Genomic DNA, 19,688 nt, shown 5'->3' with positions numbered 1-19,688 from the left:
AGTCAAAGAGAACATCAAAAAGCCTCAAACCCCTAAAGTCAATATGTACTTTTCTCCAACAGGGAAGGGAGCTCGACTTCAAAGCTCACTTCTTTTAATCTTATGTATTTTATCAGCGTTCATTACAATATTATCCAAATTAGGTTCCCAGAGTAACGTGTTAACCTGTAGAGATTAAGGCCGGCAAAGGAGGGTCGCAGCCTTGACCTTTACGAGCGAGCGTTTGGTGGGGCAGAGGTGGGCTGGTCGTGGCCTTTCTGAACCAGTGGGGAGAGGAGGATGTGATGGGGGTTATCAGCTGTGTCGCACACTCCGTCGCCGACTGCGGCACAATTAAAGCAGAGCGGCCCGCATCACGTCAGAGGTCACCGAACAGCGCATTAGCACTTCAGATGTTAAACACAAGGTTAAATGAGAAAAACAGGACTTTTTTGAGATAGATACACTCCGATGTTCAATGCAAAAGAGAGTTAAAACAGACTATTTGAGATCCAGTCCAGGTGGAGGTAAGCCGATCATAACAGAGGTCAAATATTGCTTCATTCTGATGGTCAAAGTGACTAAAGCCAAGTTTTAAAGGAACAGTTCACCCAAAAATGAAACTTCTGTGATTTACTCACCCTCAAGTTGTTCCAAATCTGTCTAAATGTCTTTGTTCTGATGAACACAAAGAAAGATATTTGGAAGAATGCTTTTCACCAAACAGTGTTTGGCCATAGTAGGAAAAACAGTGTTATACGTTTCTTTGTTCTGTTTACACAAAAGAAGCACTTTTGACTATGGTTGTCATTTTTCCTACTATGGTAGTCAATGGTGGCGGTTACAAGCATTCTTCCAAATGTCTTGTCTCTGTGTTCATCAGAAAGGGCAGCGCAATATATAGAAAGTATCGAAATATTGCAAATGTGCATAACTCAATATGCATATCGCAACATTTAGCAATAACTGAATTATTTTATAAATTCAAAAGGTTATGTTTAGACCACTTTGGATGGCGTAAACAACGTTGGTCCAAAATAACTTCGTTTCAGTTTTTTGACGCTACGCAATTGTTGAACAAAATGCAACTAACAGCAGTTCAGTGCAGCTCTTTTAGTTATATAATTATTTCCAATATATTTAAAACAATTTAAATTCATTTTAGAAAAATAAATATCATATCGCATATTGAATATTGCATTATTTAGCATGCGATCCCATATCGCATTATTCTTTAATATCGCACAGCCCTTATCAGAACAAAGACATTTCTACAGATTTGGAACAACTCAAGTTGTGAGCAAACGATGACAGAATGTTTATTTTTGGGTGAATTGTCCCTTTAAGTACATTATGGAAGTGTTCTTTAATAAAGTGTACTGGGTTGGCCCTTTGTTGACTTCCACTGTATGGACACAAATCCACCAAGACATTTCTCAAAACATCTTCTTTTCCACAGATGAAAGTCAGATACAGGTTTCGACGGACATAAGAGCGAGTAAATGATGAGAGAATTTTTAATTAACCCTCGCACTTCTTCTTTCCAACTGTGCAACCTGATGGTGAAGGAGCCAGCTTACATCCGTGCCTTACAACAACACGCTCTAGTACAAGAGATCCCTCATAAGCAGAACAAGCTCGTAAATGTCTCTCGTAACATTTAACCTTTATGAGCAACCAGGATCTTTTATTTGGGCCTTTTGTCCATTTTTACTGACAGGCAGAGCAGAGACGAGACCGATATTAACTGGCCGAGAGAGAAGAGGAATAGAGCCGGAACATGGCGCACGCATCCAACGCATAGACGCTAACCACCAGGATATGGTTCAGACAAGACCCAAATCCTGATAAAATGTTGAATAATTCAAATCATATATTCACCTACATGTTGTTCTAAATGTGTATATGACTCTTCATCTGAGGAACATAAAAGAAGATATTTTGAGAAATGTCTCAGCGGTTTTGTCCACACAATGGAAGTCAATGGGGTCCAATGTTGTTTGGTTACCAACATAAAATATATATTTTTGTGTTCTGCAGAGTAAAGAAAGTCATACAGGTTTAGAATGACATGAGGGTGAATACATGAATTACCCCTTTAAACTTCAACAGCAAATCATCCAGCCATGATCTCAATATTAGAAACCAAGCAAATTATTAAATAAAAAACAATAGGCTTGAAACAACATGTGGGCAAGTAAATTAAGACAAATTTGTCATTTTTATGTAAACTGAGTTACGGACGGACCTCAGCGTGAGAATGTGATGGGGGGCAGGCATGTGATGGGGGCAGGAGATATCACTTTGCTGTTCCGAGAGTCAAGCTGTAGAGCAAACACAGGTGCTTTTGCGCGAGGACAGAGTTCTTCACAATAGCCCTCCACCCCCCACCCCGGCACAGACAGCGACCCGTACACTTAAAACTAACACCAACCCAAATATCAACCACTTTAACCCTCTGCGTTTTTCTCTTGATCCAACAAACACACCATCCCCTAAACACCCGTATACACATCTTCTTAACCTGCACCAAATCTTTACACTGGGATTTTTTTTAAGCTTATTCTATAAAAAATTGCTCTCTTTATTCATACTGCAAAGTGACTTTTGCGTTTTTTGTTTGTTCTGATCAAATTCTACCATGTTTGTCTTTCATTGTACGTTTAATATCATTTGATAGTGTTTTATTAGTAATTATTTTACCATTCATTTTATTTTTATTTAAGATAATACAATATAAATTGGGATTTCCCTTTCACATAATGTTTGTAAATTATTATAATGAACCCACACCACAAACCATACAAACACCTGGCGTTTCCTGATTTTAATGAAAACATTTCAAGTTGTTTGGTTTGTGGGCAAATCCCAGATAACATGTTCAGATTTTACTGGCTTTGTGGGGGGCAACTGGTCTTTAAAAGGACTGTAAAACCTGCCCCCGACCCTCCCACGCTCACATATAAAGCTTTAGATCAATTTGGTGCAATCGCTCCGAGATGGCTGCCGAACAGGTTTGTTTACAGGTGAAAAAGAGACAGGTCGAGGAGATAAGACAAGGAACTGCCCCAGGTTTTATCAACCGACAAATGTCACAAGACAAAAAAAAAACGTTTTACAGCGGCTTTCTGGAGAATTACGATGATGAACATCAACAGCTGAATACGGCCGTTATTTCCATCTTAATTGAAAAAAGCTTTCATTATTATTTTTCATAATGAGAAAGAACATTGGTCTCTCTCGCTTCCTAAAGAGAATTGTGATTAAAACCAGAGAAATTAATCAACCAAGTCCCTGAACGTTACTGTCAGCTAAAAGCTAAATATAAAGACTTCACAAAGAAAACTCTTTCCATGAACTCGGCTCTTTTTTCACACCCCTGCAGATTTTCTTAGGCTTTCTTTAAAGTAAAAAGTCAATCGATAAGTGGAAGTCCTTTTCATTTTTAAATTGTTTTGTGGATATGTTCCCGGCACTGTTGACTAATTTTACGACAGCTGTTCCCATTTCGTTTTAAATTAAAAACCCCGCTCTGTAATCCCAGGAGTCAATCTATAATTAAGGGGATTTATAGAAAAACCAAGTGCTACATTTATAACCAAATTTAATATATTTCTTAATAAGCCATCAGCCGAACCGTCTTAAATGGGAATACCATTTTTTTCTCTCAAAAATCTTCAAAAAAGCTTTGCCTGGAAACACAGACTGGACTTTTTACCAGATTATAACTGATTATAATTCTTTATCTGCTGATAATCGTCACCATGTGGCACAGTTGTGTCTTAACATCTTCACATCCACATCCAAACACAAACAGTATCCATCTAATACTTAATCTAGTTTTATATCACATCACGGTTTTGAAGATTATCATAAAATGAAACAATAACTGAGCAAATGTTCATCATACCACAGAAGGTGCATTTGGAAAAATGAAGCAATATCTACGTACAAGACATTTTACTAAACCACTTTATAAAACTAAATCTATCTATATCTATATCTTTAATCATTTTTTACATAAAGAAAACTTTATATAACTGTCTACAAACATCCGTAGAAAAAAAGAGACTATTTTAAAAATTTATTTCAGTTTTTTCAGAATTTACTATTTATAGGGATGTTTTTAGGTAAAATGGTCATTTTTGTTTCATTCTGTGAACTACTGACAATATTTCTCCCAAATTTCAAATACAAATATCGTTTCTATTTGCATTTATTTGCAGAAAATACATTTTTTGCTGTATTTTTTCAGCCCTCAAATACTGCAAAGAAAACAAGTTCATATTCGCTTTTAAGAAATACAGCCGTAATATTCATACATGTATTTTTTCCTATGTGATAACCTGGATTTTATCACGCTTTGCACGTGTCTTGTCATGCTGTCAGTCTTTCACGTTGCTGCTGGATGACTTTATGTCACTCCTGAGGTTTAACTGGTTTGGAACGGTCTCCTAATTTTTTCCGCGGCTGATAAATGTAGATACATGATTTACAGACATGTACCACTGTATTTGTGCCTATGCAGTTTATTTATACTTTCCAATATGTCTACTTTGTGCACTATGCATACTTAAAAAAATCCCATACACAGTTGTGTGTACATACACAGCTATACATATTTACTTTTATGAAATTGCAAACAATTTCCTTGGCACTGCACCGATGTGTACACAACCGGTCCAAAACACGCCTGACCTGCATTGTATTTCCTTACACACCACATCAAATCTGTTTCATAACTAAATGTGATGTCACCATAAATGCTCGACACACAATGTCCCCTGTATCAGTGCTGCAAGGTTAAGTGGATAACAACATCAAACGCAATCATTATATTCAACGTAAGGGTCCAGGGTTCAGCCCTGACTCGGCACCCCTGCTGAAATCCCCCTCGCCCGAATCTCTCTCAGTGCATGTTTACCCATCTCTACCTAATGATGGCTTTTTAACAGCACTGTGCATTAAACTCCAGGGCTTTAGCTGCATCAGATAAATACAGCAAATCAAATAGCTCCCTGTTTGCCCTGCGTTACCCCGCAATCGCCGCGGCACACCGGCCGGCCACAAAACCCTGTCAAACATATGCCCGGGTCTATCTTTGCAGATCGCTGGAAGACAAGAGCAGGAGAGAGCAAATAGGAATTAATGAGTGATACAGTGGAGAGGGTAATGACAGGCTGATAAAGGGTCCGAGGGCATCCCTTTGTGTGTGGAGGACCGCACGCACGATGGAGGTCACGCTCGGGGATGGTGTTGTTGGCAAACAGACTCAGCGTGTTTGGGCGAGCACGTGTACTTTTGTGAAAGCTAGCAAGGGGGACATTTGTTTTCAGAGGAACCTTCTCATGTGGTAGGTGTGTGTTTTACCTTGCTCGATCGTTCCCGATTGTTTTGGGGGGCCAGGTGGCGGGTGCTGTTTGCAGAATTATGGCTTGGCTCTTTTGCACGAAGAAGCTCTTGTTCCAGACGTTTGCACTGAGAGAGAGCAAGCGAGAGAGAGAAATCAGAATTACAAGACGAACCAAAGGACACTTTTGTTTTGATGTTTTAGGTCTGAACCAAAATTTGATTCCGGTTTCATTCCGAGTTCGATTCCTCGTTGTACTTTTGGGACAGAGTACTAAAAACAGTTCATCATTGTTTACTACTAATTTCACATCAACTAAACAAACTGAATGCGTGTTAGTTCAGAAAAAGCCACTCTCTTTCTCTTAATTCACTATTTAGGTCTCTCGCCCCTTTTGGCATAGTCACAGTTGCAGTGACAGTTTCTGTCTGTTGGGATCAAAGCAAATCTACAAACTCCCAAAAACTCTCTGAAATTCCTCTGAATGGTTCAGAAATGTCCTCTGTGCATTAGGTTATTTATATAACAAATATATTTGGTGTATAATCTCGCTTCGAGGGGCAGGGGGTCAGTTACTTGACAAAATAAATGAAACCGCAAAAATCAGTACCCAAACACATTAAAGTTGGCTTAAGGACTCTGCAAAAACTTGTTACGTCGCCACGTGGAAAAATAATGTGTATCTAAGCCCGTTCTATGAGAGGTGAAATCTCTGCAGAGTAAAAAACCTACATTCTCAGTTATTACTACATTTACTGTAAGAACTTTGGCACACACGGCTGATATTACTCCCCGTGTGAGTCTGTGATGCCTGGAGGGACAGACTCATTTGCGGTGGAGTTGAAAATAAAATACGGTTTTATTAAGAAAAATAGAAACCAAATTCAAGTCCTAAAAGGGACAGTTTACCCAAAAACTAAAATTCATGTTATTTCGAACCTGTATGACTTTCTTTCTTCTGCAGAACACAAAAGAAGATATTTGGAAAAACGTAAGTAGCCAAACAACATTGAAACCTATGGACTTCCACTGTATGGACACAAAAACACTGAGACATTTCTCAAAATATCTTCTGTTGTGCTCCGCAGATGAGGGTGAAGAATTTTTATTTTTTGGTGAACCATCCCCTTAAATTAGTCCTTGCTTGCTTTCCATACAACACAAGACCTTCATCTGGCTGTCTGACCGACACATTGAGAGACGTACAGACACTTTAAACATACAACAAGTTTTTCTCTGAGTATTATTGTTTTATACCCGTCCATATGTGCCCCACTCCATGTGAACATTCCACGGCCCACAGACACTTACCAGGAATGTAAACCATCCTCATGGCCCGACAAGCCTCAACATTCAGCCATCTCAAAGAGTGGCGGCCGCAAAAACAAGCCTCACAGCACAGACCCCGCTCTCGTCTCTTTCCTCTGCAGACTAAAATAATACCGCTGCCATCCAGACCAAACACACGGCTCCTCTTTAGTGTCAGCCTGAGTTATGATTCTCGGGCAGCAGATGTCTTTTAGAGGGAAACGTATTTTAATCAGAATGCACCTCTGAGATGACGCAAAAGACCAGCACTGCTGTCAGCTACCCAAAAATAGCCACAGTCGAGGGAAATGGGGCGTAGGAACAGACACATTAAAGTATTTGAACTTTCTTTAACTATCGTCGGATAGAAGTCTAAGATAAATCTGTGATCTGTCAATCCAGGTGACAAATACTTTTACGAAACAAATTAAATAAATGACATGCCTTAACAGATGAAAAACAAATATCCGCATATCAATATTTGATAGCCAAAATGCAGATCATTCAAAGACAATACATGAATGCGACAGATGAGTAAAGCAGCAATAAAAATAGCTGTAGAAGTAAAAATATAATCAGTTTTACTTCAATTTTACTGCTCTTAGTAAACATTTAGAACATCATTTCAGGGACGTTTTAATGCACGGCGACATTTTTACAATATTAAAGAAAACTGTAAATGTGTTAAGCACTTAGCAATACAATAATACATTTTACAAACTACAGTATATGAGGTCTGTCAAACGATTAATCGCATCCAAAATAAAAGTTTGCGTTTACATAATATATGTCCTGTTCATGATACTTTTGCATTTATAAACACAAAAACATACACATAAATGTATATATATTTAGGAAATATTGATATGTATTTATTTATATTTCGCAAAAATTGAAATGATATAAACTTTATTAATTTTTGTATTTTATATTTTTCTTAAATATATGCATGTATGTGTATGTGTTTATAATACAAAATAAAAATGCAGTATATTATGTAAATACAAACTTTTATTCTGGATGCGATTAATCGTGATTAACTGTTTGACAGCCCTCAACTATATAAAAAAAGTTTAAGAAACTATATTAACATACACACAACCATTCAAGTTTTTAAACACCTGAAATGTTTCCATTTTTTTAAATGCTTGAAAAATATAATAGGGAAAAACATATTCATGTTTTTTATTTGAAAACAAAAAATCTATACTTTTTCTTTTAATTATTTTTTTCTTGAATATTTGTAAAATGTTAATAATTTAAAATAATTCCACAACCTCAGAAAGAATATTAAACTAGTCACAAGTCAACACTTCAAATGAAGAGTCTGAGCCACGTGACCGCACATTCTGCCAGGGGGAAAAAATCCTGCGGAATAAGATCTCAAGACAATCATCCAGCCCTAATTCACCGGGAGATGCGACTTCATTTCCCCTCTCACTTTAACATCAGCACTCTATCAAGATCAAGAGAAATTCAATAAGCACCCGGCGCCGACACATAACGAAGCCGCTCTTATTCTCCGTGATAACTGCGAGGAGAGGAAGGAAGTGAGAATAAGATTTATTTCTTCCAGCACTTATCCAGCTTTTCATATTCCGGCAGGTCAAAGGGATGCGTCGGCCCTCCGCCTGCAGCCGGGCTCTAATCCCTGCGAGATGAGGCGCGAGATGGGCGGAACGGCAGGGGAGGGAGAGATCCGTGAGGATAGAGAGCCGACCCATTCCTGTCTCAGAGGGATTAGGCCTGGGGTTTGCAACTTACTACTGAAATTGCCCCACAGATTAAGGTTTTTGGCCTCGATGAAAAAAAGGGTGGCTTTTCTGGGGGACGCAGAGATGTTTTGGCGGAGTTAGAAGAGTGACACCTGGCCCTCTGTTCATATCGGAGAGGTTGACGCAGGTTTGCACGGTCGAGCTGCATTTATCTGCACGCCGGGATTTATTTTATGAAGTTGGCCTCCTTCAATAAAGGACACAATTGATCGGAAGGTTCTGAGCGATACGCTCTCAAAAAAGATGTGTTAAATAACAAAAAAAAATAGTGTTATGGAAATATAACACATTATGTGTTTTGTAAAGCATTATGATTCATTTGGTTTATTATGTTTTAAATAAATAACAGGCACAACGCAAGTCGAGTTCAAAGTAACACAAAGTGTGTCGTCTCAGAAATAACAGAGAAATGTGTCTAGTTAAGGACAGTACATTTTGTGCGTTGTCCCAGAAATAACACGGATTGCGGTTTTTTTCAACAAACCTTTTTTTGGAGTGTAGTAGTTTATATAACCCTAATTATGAACTGTACGCTGTATTTATCAACAAAGAAATCCCGGCAAACGCCTCCACTGCCCCTCACTTGAACTCCGTCATGAAGCTGAATATCTGGATGTCAATATTTAGCTACCTGCTTGTTTGTTTTCATTTGATCGAATTATGCGTGTAGGAACGATATACCAAATATTTGAGGTTATGCGGCAATATTTGTCCCAACACGTGAATTAGCTTTTAGCTAGCTGCCGTGTTGATTCTTAAATCAGAGCAGGATCTGAGAATAAACACAGATGTATGTGCTTTAATAGACCAATAATCAAAGACATCTTGCCGAGGAGTTAAAACGCAGGAGGAGGAGAGATAGTCAATATTTAGAGAGTCATATTTGATTTCTTTTGATGGTGTGAAGGTGTCTGGCTTGGTACACAACTACTGTAAGGGAGTGTTTGGGCCTGTGTGTGTTAGGATTGACCCGTAGTGGAGTGTGTGTGATGGTGTGTGCATGTGCCGGAGTGCGAGGATGTGTCGTAAGGTCTCACCCGAGATAAAGCGGTATCTCGCTCCTCTATGACGGCTTTCATTTCCTCTGAGGTGATCTGCGAGCGGCGCTCTCTGGCCCTCTGGATCTGTTCGATGATGGCCGCTCCGCTCTCCTCGATATCGAGGGCAGACTCAGCGCTGTTGACTCTGTTCAACAACTCTTCAAGGTCCTGAACACAAGAGCAGTCGAACAATGCCATCATAGTTTATCAACACTGAAATATTTATTGGAAACATTTTGTAGCTGTTACATTCCCAAAGACAATTCATTTTACTGTTACTATCACAAATGTACAGTTTTACATAAAAGTTCACATTTGGTGAAAATAAACCAAAAGTTACTGAGTGACTATACATTTAAAATCTGTGTTTAAAGGTCCAGTGTATGTAATTTAGTGGCATCTAGCAGTTTGGTTGCGAACTGCAACAAACGGCTCCTCCCCCCTCCCTTTCAAAGCACTCCTGACACAAGGACTAAGATGTCGTCATGTTTTCGCTTCTTTGCAGGAGGAGATAACGTATTTGTAGAGCAGTTTGTCCGTTTAGGGCTACCGTAGAAACAACATGGCGAATTCCATGCAAGGAGACCCGCGGTGTATGTAGATAGATACAGTATAGCTCATTCTACGGTAATATAAATATAACGCTTCATTATGTAAGGTCTTTATACACCTCTGAAGACATAGTTATGCATATTATATTGCATTTCTGTCAATAGATCCTCCAAAAAAATGACACATAGCAACTTTAAAACAGTCTTCTTACAGTACTGTACCACGATTCACAATGGTAAGCTTATAATGATTTAGAAGTTGAGCAGTCAAGTATGATTTAATGTGAAATGTCAATTGTTTTTTTAAAACAATAAAGATATGTAAAATAATCAGCAATTTTATGTTTCAAACAGAGATGGCGATAGAGAGGCAAAAGTTACAAATAACAGTCCAATTAAAGGTGCATCCTATGAAAAACGACAATTATACTATGCACTTTATAATAATTTTTTTCTTAAGTCCTCCACCATTTTAATTTCCCCACTACTTTTTGTACTATAATGTGTTTTCTGTATATCTTCGCAACAATGTGAAAGTGTAAACAGCGCTATAAAAATAAAATTTTATTGAAACATTAATTTAATCTTTTGATGTGTCTCTGCCGTAATGCCAAGGATGAATTCAGTCTTAGTAGTTACTATATGGTTGCTAGGGTGCTAGGCTATGGAATCTTGTTGCTTGTTTTACCGTCTGTCAAAATCATACAGACGGTTACGTGGTGAAGTAAGAGCATACCTTTCCATAAGAGCCATGGTTATAGTTATCATTTATGTGGGCATCCCAAACAATCCAGGCTACATTTTAATACATTGAGCAATAGTAAAACTGATGATAGACAGCACCAGAAATGATAAAGTCTTTCATCAAAATAAGCGTGAACAACACTCAAACCCTTTGTTTCTCGTGGTCGTTCTTTCATTTAAGACAGTGGAACAAAAAGGGTACGCAGGAGACCCAAAGATGAGATCCTCCAGCGAGGACGGCTTACCACATTACTGTCCTCAGGTTTAATATTCTCCAGCCTGCAGAGAGATGAAAGGAGAGAGAAAAGAGAGAGATGAAATGTAGTGAGCTTCCTTCAGTTTCCATTCTGTCATTCGTGCAAAATGAAATCACTTCCCAAATCCAGTAATTGCATTCTGCGAGTCTGGGCATGGAGGCAGAAGACACACTCGGAGATATTAAAAGTGCACCCGGCTCGAGCTGTTATTTCACCGTAATGCCCGTTCTGCTCGGAACTGACAGCGATTGTTAAGTTATTAATGTTTACTGCTTCATATGACTATTGGGATCAATTGTTCATATGTGTGGGGAAAGCGAGAAAGAGATTAGGGCCGAATCTTTCGTGCCACACCTGCCGAGAGCATCTTTATAGAGGCAAAGACAACAGTAATTACGGAGCCCGACGCCTAGAGAGTCGTGGCTCGAGTGCTCGGAACTATTTTTGACTTCTGCGCTTTTTCATTTAGACCTCAAAGAGGCATAACAAACGTTCATTGACAAAGATTTGCTCATGGCTAGTGTAGATCAGCGCCGTGGAAAGAAAAATCTAGGGGTTTCGTAAATGCACTAAATATATACTTTATACTAAATATACACAATATATATCTACACACATTTTCACTTCATTCTCTTGGAAAAACAGTTTGCTTGGGGTAAATTTGCAATTCATTTCTGGCACATTTTTGCATGCACCTTTGCTTCACGTAATTTATCCTCCTGAAAATCAGATCAATCGCAGAAATCCACCATGCATGCTTTCACACACCCAGCTGTGTGATTCTCCTTTAAGAGCAAATCGAATTTCTCCTTCAACCAGCAGGCAGAAAAAACAACAACCCCTGCACTCATTTACAAAGGCATTACACAGATCTCCATCCATTATAAAGGTACATACTCATTCACACGCCGGACTCAAGAGTGACCTCTGAAAATAAGGGCTTAGAACACCGGCAACCATATTCCCCCCAAGATAATAGGATTTCACTTGGCTATCAATTATCATTTTTATAGAGAGGGGCCAGAATGGGCGCTGGAACACAGCTAAGAGAGGAATACGATTTTATAATTAGATTTGGAAGGGATCTCGCACTCATTGGACGATTGGAAAATGCGTTCCATGCCTCTGGATAATTGCAGTTCGTTTGAGTGACTTGAGTAACTATCAATAAATCATGAGATCTAAATGAAATATTAAACAGGGCGTAAGGTGACAAAAACTTCTGAGAAAGGACGTAAAGCAATGAAGAACACAGAAAGTCGACGGAAAATTACATTTAAAACATTTCTAAAAAGATGTAAACATGCATACTACTATGCGAGTTAGTTGTTTGGAAATGAAATAAAGCTGTATTTAAAACAGGTCATAACCGCTGTAAAACAAGTTTTATTTTATATAAATATGCCTACACACACCATTCATAAGTTTAGGGTCACTTACATGCTTTTTTTTTCTTCCAAAATTACAATAAAAGTAAACTCTTAAAAATGATAAAACATCACAAATGTGACTATGGTGATAGTTTATTATAGTGTTTTTAACATTAAAACAATTAAAACATTTCTGTTAAAGGGACAGTTCACGCAAAAATGAAAATTCTGTCATCATTTACTCACCTTCAAGTTGTTCCAAATCTGTATACATTTCTTTGTTCTGATGAACACAGAGAAAGATATTTGGAAGAATGCTTGTAACAAAACAGATCTTGCCCCCCATTGACTCCCATAGTAGGAAAATTTACTTTATCATTTTTGTTTTCTTTTGAACATAAATGAAGACATTTTGAAGACTGTAGGACAGCAAACAGTTCTGGGGCACTTTTGACTACCATTGTATTTTTTCCTACTATGGTAGTCAATGGGGGGCAAAATCTGTCTGGTTATAAGCATTCTTCTAAATATCTTTGAGTTAAAAAAAAGTTCAAAATTATGTCTTTCTGATAAAACTAAAGAAAGAAAAATGAGGCACTAAACTATTAAAAAAACAAAGTATTTGCTTTTTAAACACTATTTAAGTAGCTCCAATCAACACTGGGCTATAATTTTTTTACCATTATTCTGTCAGTCATCTATTTCAAACAAAATGTTTCTAAGTGCAATTTTAGCTGTGTACTGAAAGACACAAACCAAAAACATTAAAACGTATGCCTTTAGATCAAAAGAGAAACATTTTAGTTGTAAGTGACCCTAAACGTCTGAATGGTTATGTATGTAGCATGTATTCCCTGGAGGTCACAGGGCAATATGTTTGAAAATCCCATCTGCTTTTTCCACCAACACCTGCATTATTGTCAAATTAAACATACAAGGAAGAAGTTCATATTAATGAGGAAGCAGCAGATGAGGGGGAGAGATGGTAAACAGGCCTAAAGCACACGATTGATTTCCTATACAGTGGAACTTTTGACTGACAACCCAGCACAACTGTGAGTGGATTCTTAAGATATGTGACACCGCTCCGATGTATTTCCAAACCAGTCGATATTGGATTTCCCCTTCAAACTCTTCAAAACCAGAGACTTTCAACTTATCAACTCCGACTCATTTTTGGCAAAAGATGGTTTTACAAACAACTTACACACAAACTCGTTTTGCCTATTTCTCATTGAGCATTACTAAAGACAGGGTTCCCACTCTAAGCCAAATGTCAAATTCCCTGACTTTTCCCTGACTTTCACTGACTAAAAAGCTAAATTTCCATGACCTACAATGAACGGGAAAAACAGGCCGATGTTGTGCTGAGCAATGAGTAGACGAGTTGGAAAATGAAGGAAAAACCGCACGCCCCCCTTCCATTTTTATTTATAATCAAAATAAAGAATTAAACTCATTTAACTGACCAGACAAATGACAAATACAACACAACAAATAGCTTCAAATGTTAATATTAAAATGTTATCTCAATTGTAAAGAGACAACATTCTTTAAGCAACTATTTTCCAGAAATAAATATTTTACAATTGGCCATACAATATACAAACAAATCTATTATAATTACCCAGTTCTGACTGCAAATTTTAGTCTCATCAGTTTTATTTTATTTTAGCAGTTTAATACCCAGATAGCACAGGTACGTCAGTAAGAGAGGTTTTACATACATTCTAAATCATAAACATCTTACGGACAAATTCTACATGTTTATATGACGTCTCAGACTCAGAGATGTATTGCAGATAAGCAAACATCATGTCTGCCAGATATATATGTGCTATTAGGATAGACATACACATTGTATAATTAAATAGCTTGATACTTTGTGCAAATCTGTTTTATGCTGGTGTTAAATAGGATTAACAGATGATATATCCATTCAGTCCATTACTGTACTTTTAATTTGATTGTCATCAGAAATAATTCATGAATGCAATAATTTATACACACAAAAACTGAATAATACTGTGGACTCAGGAGAGTTCTACTTATAGCCACTAGATGGCGCAGCTACGTCACTCATAAAGCGCTGTCAGCATTGATCTGCACGTAATAATGGTATTTGTAAACAACAGTTTTTGTCCATCAAAATGTCTGTATTTAATAGCGCCTTCATTTCAACGCGAGGACGAGTACTAACTCAATCGTTTGTATTGTTTTCAGCCAATGGCCCTAAAATTGTATTTCGCAATTTCAGTCTATATTATGTTGCTTTAATGGGTATACTGTGTAGACGGATATTCTGAGAATTATCAGACGCAGAATGTTAAGCTTTTACAGCGTCCTAAATCACTATTAATAAGATTACACCCCTTGTTTTAATGAGTACCAAAACAGTATTTTTCACAGACTCTCTGGATACACTGACATAAATATGACTTACGGAGATACTGTAGGCTACATTTCAGAATCAAGCTGAATGGAGCGCCCGCACGTTCTTAAAGTCCCAGTGAAATAAAAACATTACAATGCCTATTTTTCATGAAATATTGCAGCGTTTATTGTAAATAGTTATTAATGTGGGCCATTCTCTTTTTAAAATTTGTGTGCTCTCATAATCTTTAGCTAAAATATGAAAATGCACTTCCTTCCTGTAATGACTGCCCATCTTTAATTACTTTTGTTAGACAACTTGGGCAGATCATCCGTTAACTCCTCCCCTTCAACTGTCAGTCTGCTGCCAGTTCCATTTCAAAATGCACCGGCTGTTTTTATACATTCAATCAAATCGCAGAGAAAGATGAAAGCCACGGCCACTATTTTTCTCCTTTGAAATTCCATTTCACTCAGAAATGCGTCAAAATACAGAAGTAAAATGATCGCAAATTCCGTTTCACGGGGACTTTAACAAGCATGCATGGCATATAACGTAAAAAGGATCCAGTTGGCCAGCTGCATGATGACGAACGGGAAGGGAATTTAATGGCGCTGAAAATAGCTAACAATACGCAAAACGTGTGAAACAACGTGATAAAAAAATACGGTACAGAAAAATTACATTTTGATAAATGGAAAATAAATTTAAGTGACAAACAAAAATCTCTGACACTCCATGACTTGGACCTTTTAAAATCTATGATATTCCAGAAATTCCATGACCCGCAAAGAGCGCAATCTCAGCCTAATTTCAGTGTGACAAGCCTGAATGTGTGAAAATTGCAAATTGATCAATTTTCATTTCGTGAAGCCTTCCTTTGAGAGTACAGATATGAGACAGAGTGAGTGAGTGAGTGAGTGAGTGAGTGAGTGAGTGAGTGAGTGAGTGAGTGAGTGAGTGAGTGAGTGAGTGAGTGAGTGAGTGAGTGAGTGAGTGAGTGAGAGCAGCACATACTCAATTGACGCCTCCTGAAGCTTCTTGGCCCGGAGTAAAGCTTCATCTCTCTCCTCGTTAGCCAAACGCAGTCTGGCCATCACAGCCTGATCTCTCTCCCTCTGAGCCTTATAGATCTCCTCTACTAACACTGAGAGAGAGAGAGAGAGAGAGAGAGAGAGAGAGTGAGAGAGAGAGAGAGTGAGAGAAAGAGAGAGGGTTATTATTCTGGTATTGCACACTCCAGAGCTCCAGCTGCACAATAACAAGGCTAAGCTCTTCGGGAAAGAGGTTATTGCAGTTGAAACACTATGGCATAAGTATTAATAACTCTAAGTGAGCCTTATTTTGAAAAGACAGTTTCCCCAAGTGTGTGTGTGTGTGTGTGTGCGTGCGTGTGTGCGCACGCCCCGAGCAATAAAATAGCAGCAACACCCTGAAGTCAGAGTTCCATGCACTTGGAGACTGTGAGATATTTTATTTATGCAATTTCAGCACGGCAATGCTCTGGTTTATCAACATTGTAAGAGAACGGCGAGCAATTACACCCAGTGCATGGATATCAGAAACTAAAGAAAACACAACTGCGTTTGACCCTTGGAAAGTCGGCGGGCACTGAATTTCCACTGCAATATTGGAAACAAAGGGTCCAAGCAAATACAAATGAATGAACACGGAATGAATAAGCAGATAAATAAAAAACAAGGTTGGGTTGAATATACTGTAAATCGCTTTGGGTGGAAGCGTCTGCCAAAAGCATTAATGTAAATATAATGTAAATGTAACTCAATATAATAAACTTGACATACACTAAGAAACAGGAATCTAAACAACGAGAACCCGACCATTACAGACAGTTTGGTGAAATCCAGAAGATTTTGGGATTCCCACACTGTCCTCGGCTCCACCTGTAATCCCATTGAAAGCGTCTCTGTTCTCCATCATTGCGTCAATTCACTCCTGCATGTTACGCCGGCTTCACGATAAACAGTCATTCCTGCGCTAAGCCATGACAAAGTTCACAAAGCAAATCAATATTGCATTTTAGCTGGAATTTGCTGATTAAACATCGCCACCCCGAACCATGCAAATCATATTGAAATGAGGGCGGCAAATACATGCGCGATCATCGTCTTATTAAACGAACAATTGGCTGCTTAATTGTATTCCCTATATGTCACGCGCCACGTATCTTCGTTTAATTACCAAGGCGCGAACTGACACTTTTTAGCAAGTTAAGACGAAAGGGAAAGTGAATATTGGCTGAATTTAAATATTTGTTCATGGAAGGTGAGAGCGTGTAAATGCCATTGACAAAATAATCAGTTACAAAGTGGAGCGACGGCTGCTGATGAGAGCGCTTTATGTTAAACATACAGGTTGTTGTTTACAAACGTGGAAGTGTGCTTTCTCGGGTTCTCTTGACACGTAGCGACTAATTAATTTAAAGGTGTTTATCTTTTGAACAGCGCTGGAAGGTCAGACGTCTTAATTTAGAAATCTTTGAAACGCTAAACATCACGCAAAAGTGCTCAGATTGTCAGAGGAGTTAAAGGGGAAAACATCTGTCTCTTTGTCTCTGCTTGTGTTTATTTTTTATATCATCCATCCTGTCGTACCTGACGCTCTCTCGCTGGCCTGGGCCTCAAGCTCGGCCTCCTGCAGCTGATAGTCCAGTAGTTTGGTTTCCAACTCCTTCTCCTTCAATGCCAACTTGTCTTGCAGCTACAGACACACAGACAGACATGTAAATAGAGAGACAGACACACGTAGAGAGAGACACCCAAAGAGATACGCAAATACACAAACAGAGAAAAAGACACACAGAGAGAAAGACAGACAGAAACATAAAGACACAGACACACAGGGAGACAGAAATGCACACACAAAAAGACAGATACACAAAGACAAAAAGAGAGACAGACAGAATGACAGATAAACAAAGACTCAAAGAGAGACAGACGCACAGAGACAGACAGACAGATAGATAAACATAAAGACACAAAGAGAGACAGACACACAGAGACAGACCGACAGACAGACAGACAGACAGACAGACAGACGCACAGAGACAGACAGATACACATAAAGACACAAAGAGAGACAGACGCACACAGACAGACAGACAGACAGACAGACAGACAGATAGATAGATATATATATATATATATATATAGATAGACTTACTTATATAGACAGACAGACTGACAGACAATTTTGGTCCCCACAGTGACACGAGTCCCCATGTGTTGGTGTACATTCAGGTTTAGGTCCCCACCAGGATATATAAACATGAACACACCCACACACAGAGACAGACAGATACACATAAAGAGACAAAGAGAGACAGACACACAGAAAGACAGACAGGCACAAAGACAGAGAGACAGACACACATAGAGGGACAGACAGACAGGCACACAGAGGGACAGACAGGCAGGAACACAGAGAGACAGACAGGCACACAGACAGAAAGACAGACAGACAGAAAGACACATGGAGAAACAGAAACGGAAAAAGACACACACAGAGACAGACAGATACACATAAAGAGACAAAGAGAAGCAGACACACAGAGACAGACAGATACACATAAAGAGACAAAGAGAGACAGACACACAGAGACAGACAGGCACAAAGACAGAGAGACAGACACACAGAGACAGACAGATACACATAAAGAGACAAAGAGAGACAGACACACAGAGACAGACAGGCACAAAGACAGAGAGACAGACACACAGAGACAGACAGGCACAAAGACAGAGAGACAGACACACGTAGAGGGACAGACAGACAGAAACACAGAGAGACAGGCAGGCACACAGACAGACAAATAGACAGACAGAGAGACCAAAGAAACACAGAGAAACTAAATATTTTTGACTGCACCTTTGTAAACATTGGGTAAAATACACTGTGTCAGCCTCATCATACTGCATTTCAGTGTCCAAATAATGTTCTTTGTTTGAGTCAACCTCTTGTTCATTTAGTTTCTGCTTGGCTTCTTCAGAAGAATCACACACATTTTTGGTATATCATGTGCCACCATTAAATAATACCACATATTTACATAATTGCTGCTTTACAGATATTACAATGGTTGAGTACTGCCGAGTCATGTCAAACTTTCATATCTGGACCACTCTCTCGCATAATTCAGAGCTCCTGATAAAAAAGAGGCACTTTCCTGTCTCATCCATAAATCTTGTTTGGGAATGATCTTGACCTCTTGAGCCTGTCAATGACAGATTGAACCCCGTTTTTGTTATTGTCCTGCTGGACTTTGAAACGAGCTGGGCTTTCAGATCACTGCCAGCACGAACACATTCTCAGGACATGTTCCTGCTCTTCTGTCAGGAGTCACAGCTACTTGCAAACCTGGGACATCAATTACAGTCATTCCAGAGGGCCGTCCCCTTCCCGGGCCTTCAAACAGAGACACGGCACATACAGAACGCAGCTGCACACGCATCTGTATCAAACTGATGACCCGGTGCTAAATGGTAATGAAAATGTCAAAGCCCGAATTCTTTTGCTAATGTCTCTAAATGGGTTTGGACCATAATGCAGTAAGACATGAGCAGCATTCTTGAAAAAAATGGGAAAAGAAAAAACTTCAAGTGTTTATTTGGCAAACTCATCACAATAAAGCAAGATCCACACGAGAGAAGTTGCGTTACCACGGAAACGAGAATTATTGCAATCAATTGCAATGTGATGGAGGTTAGCCAGACTGATAGCAGACTCTACAGCAGCTTTCATGGGACGTGTGAATGATTTTTAAAGAATCACAGACCGAATAAAACATGGACGTAGTGTCTGCGATGTCACCCGTAGGTTTGAGAAAAGCAGTTTTGAAGCCTAAAGTGAGCGGAGCCAGTCGTCGCCATCTTGGCAGCACGTCACTCCAGGATAATAAAAAAAGGGCAAAAAGGTGGGAC

The 19,688-nt window shown here is 38.8% G+C and overlaps 1 protein-coding gene across 4 annotated transcripts in view; it reads right to left on the bottom strand.

Annotated features, from left to right (window-relative positions):
• mipol1 (mirror-image polydactyly 1) overlaps positions 1 to 19,688 on the bottom strand; it is a 58,431-nt gene that overhangs the window by 16,143 nt on the left and 22,600 nt on the right. For 3 of the 4 annotated variants that reach the window (XM_057343060.1, XM_057343063.1, XM_057343064.1), the window contains 5 exons: positions 17,364 to 17,469; positions 15,766 to 15,895; positions 10,993 to 11,026; positions 9,450 to 9,620; positions 5,350 to 5,457 (listed from right to left, as the gene is read on the bottom strand). In XM_057343060.1, the coding sequence (XP_057199043.1) occupies positions 5,350 to 5,457; positions 9,450 to 9,620; positions 10,993 to 11,026; positions 15,766 to 15,895; positions 17,364 to 17,469 (549 nt within the window). The remainder of the gene's footprint in view (positions 1 to 5,349; positions 5,458 to 9,449; positions 9,621 to 10,992; positions 11,027 to 15,765; positions 15,896 to 17,363; positions 17,470 to 19,688) is intronic. The other variant, XM_057343062.1, reaches the window with a different exon arrangement.

This window comes from Triplophysa rosa, linkage group LG10 (genome assembly GCF_024868665.1).
Source record: "Triplophysa rosa linkage group LG10, Trosa_1v2, whole genome shotgun sequence".
Classification (NCBI taxonomy): domain Eukaryota; kingdom Metazoa; phylum Chordata; class Actinopteri; order Cypriniformes; family Nemacheilidae; genus Triplophysa; species Triplophysa rosa.
The sequence above is the reverse complement of the archived record's forward strand: the minus strand, read 5'-3'. Positions and strand labels throughout refer to the sequence as shown.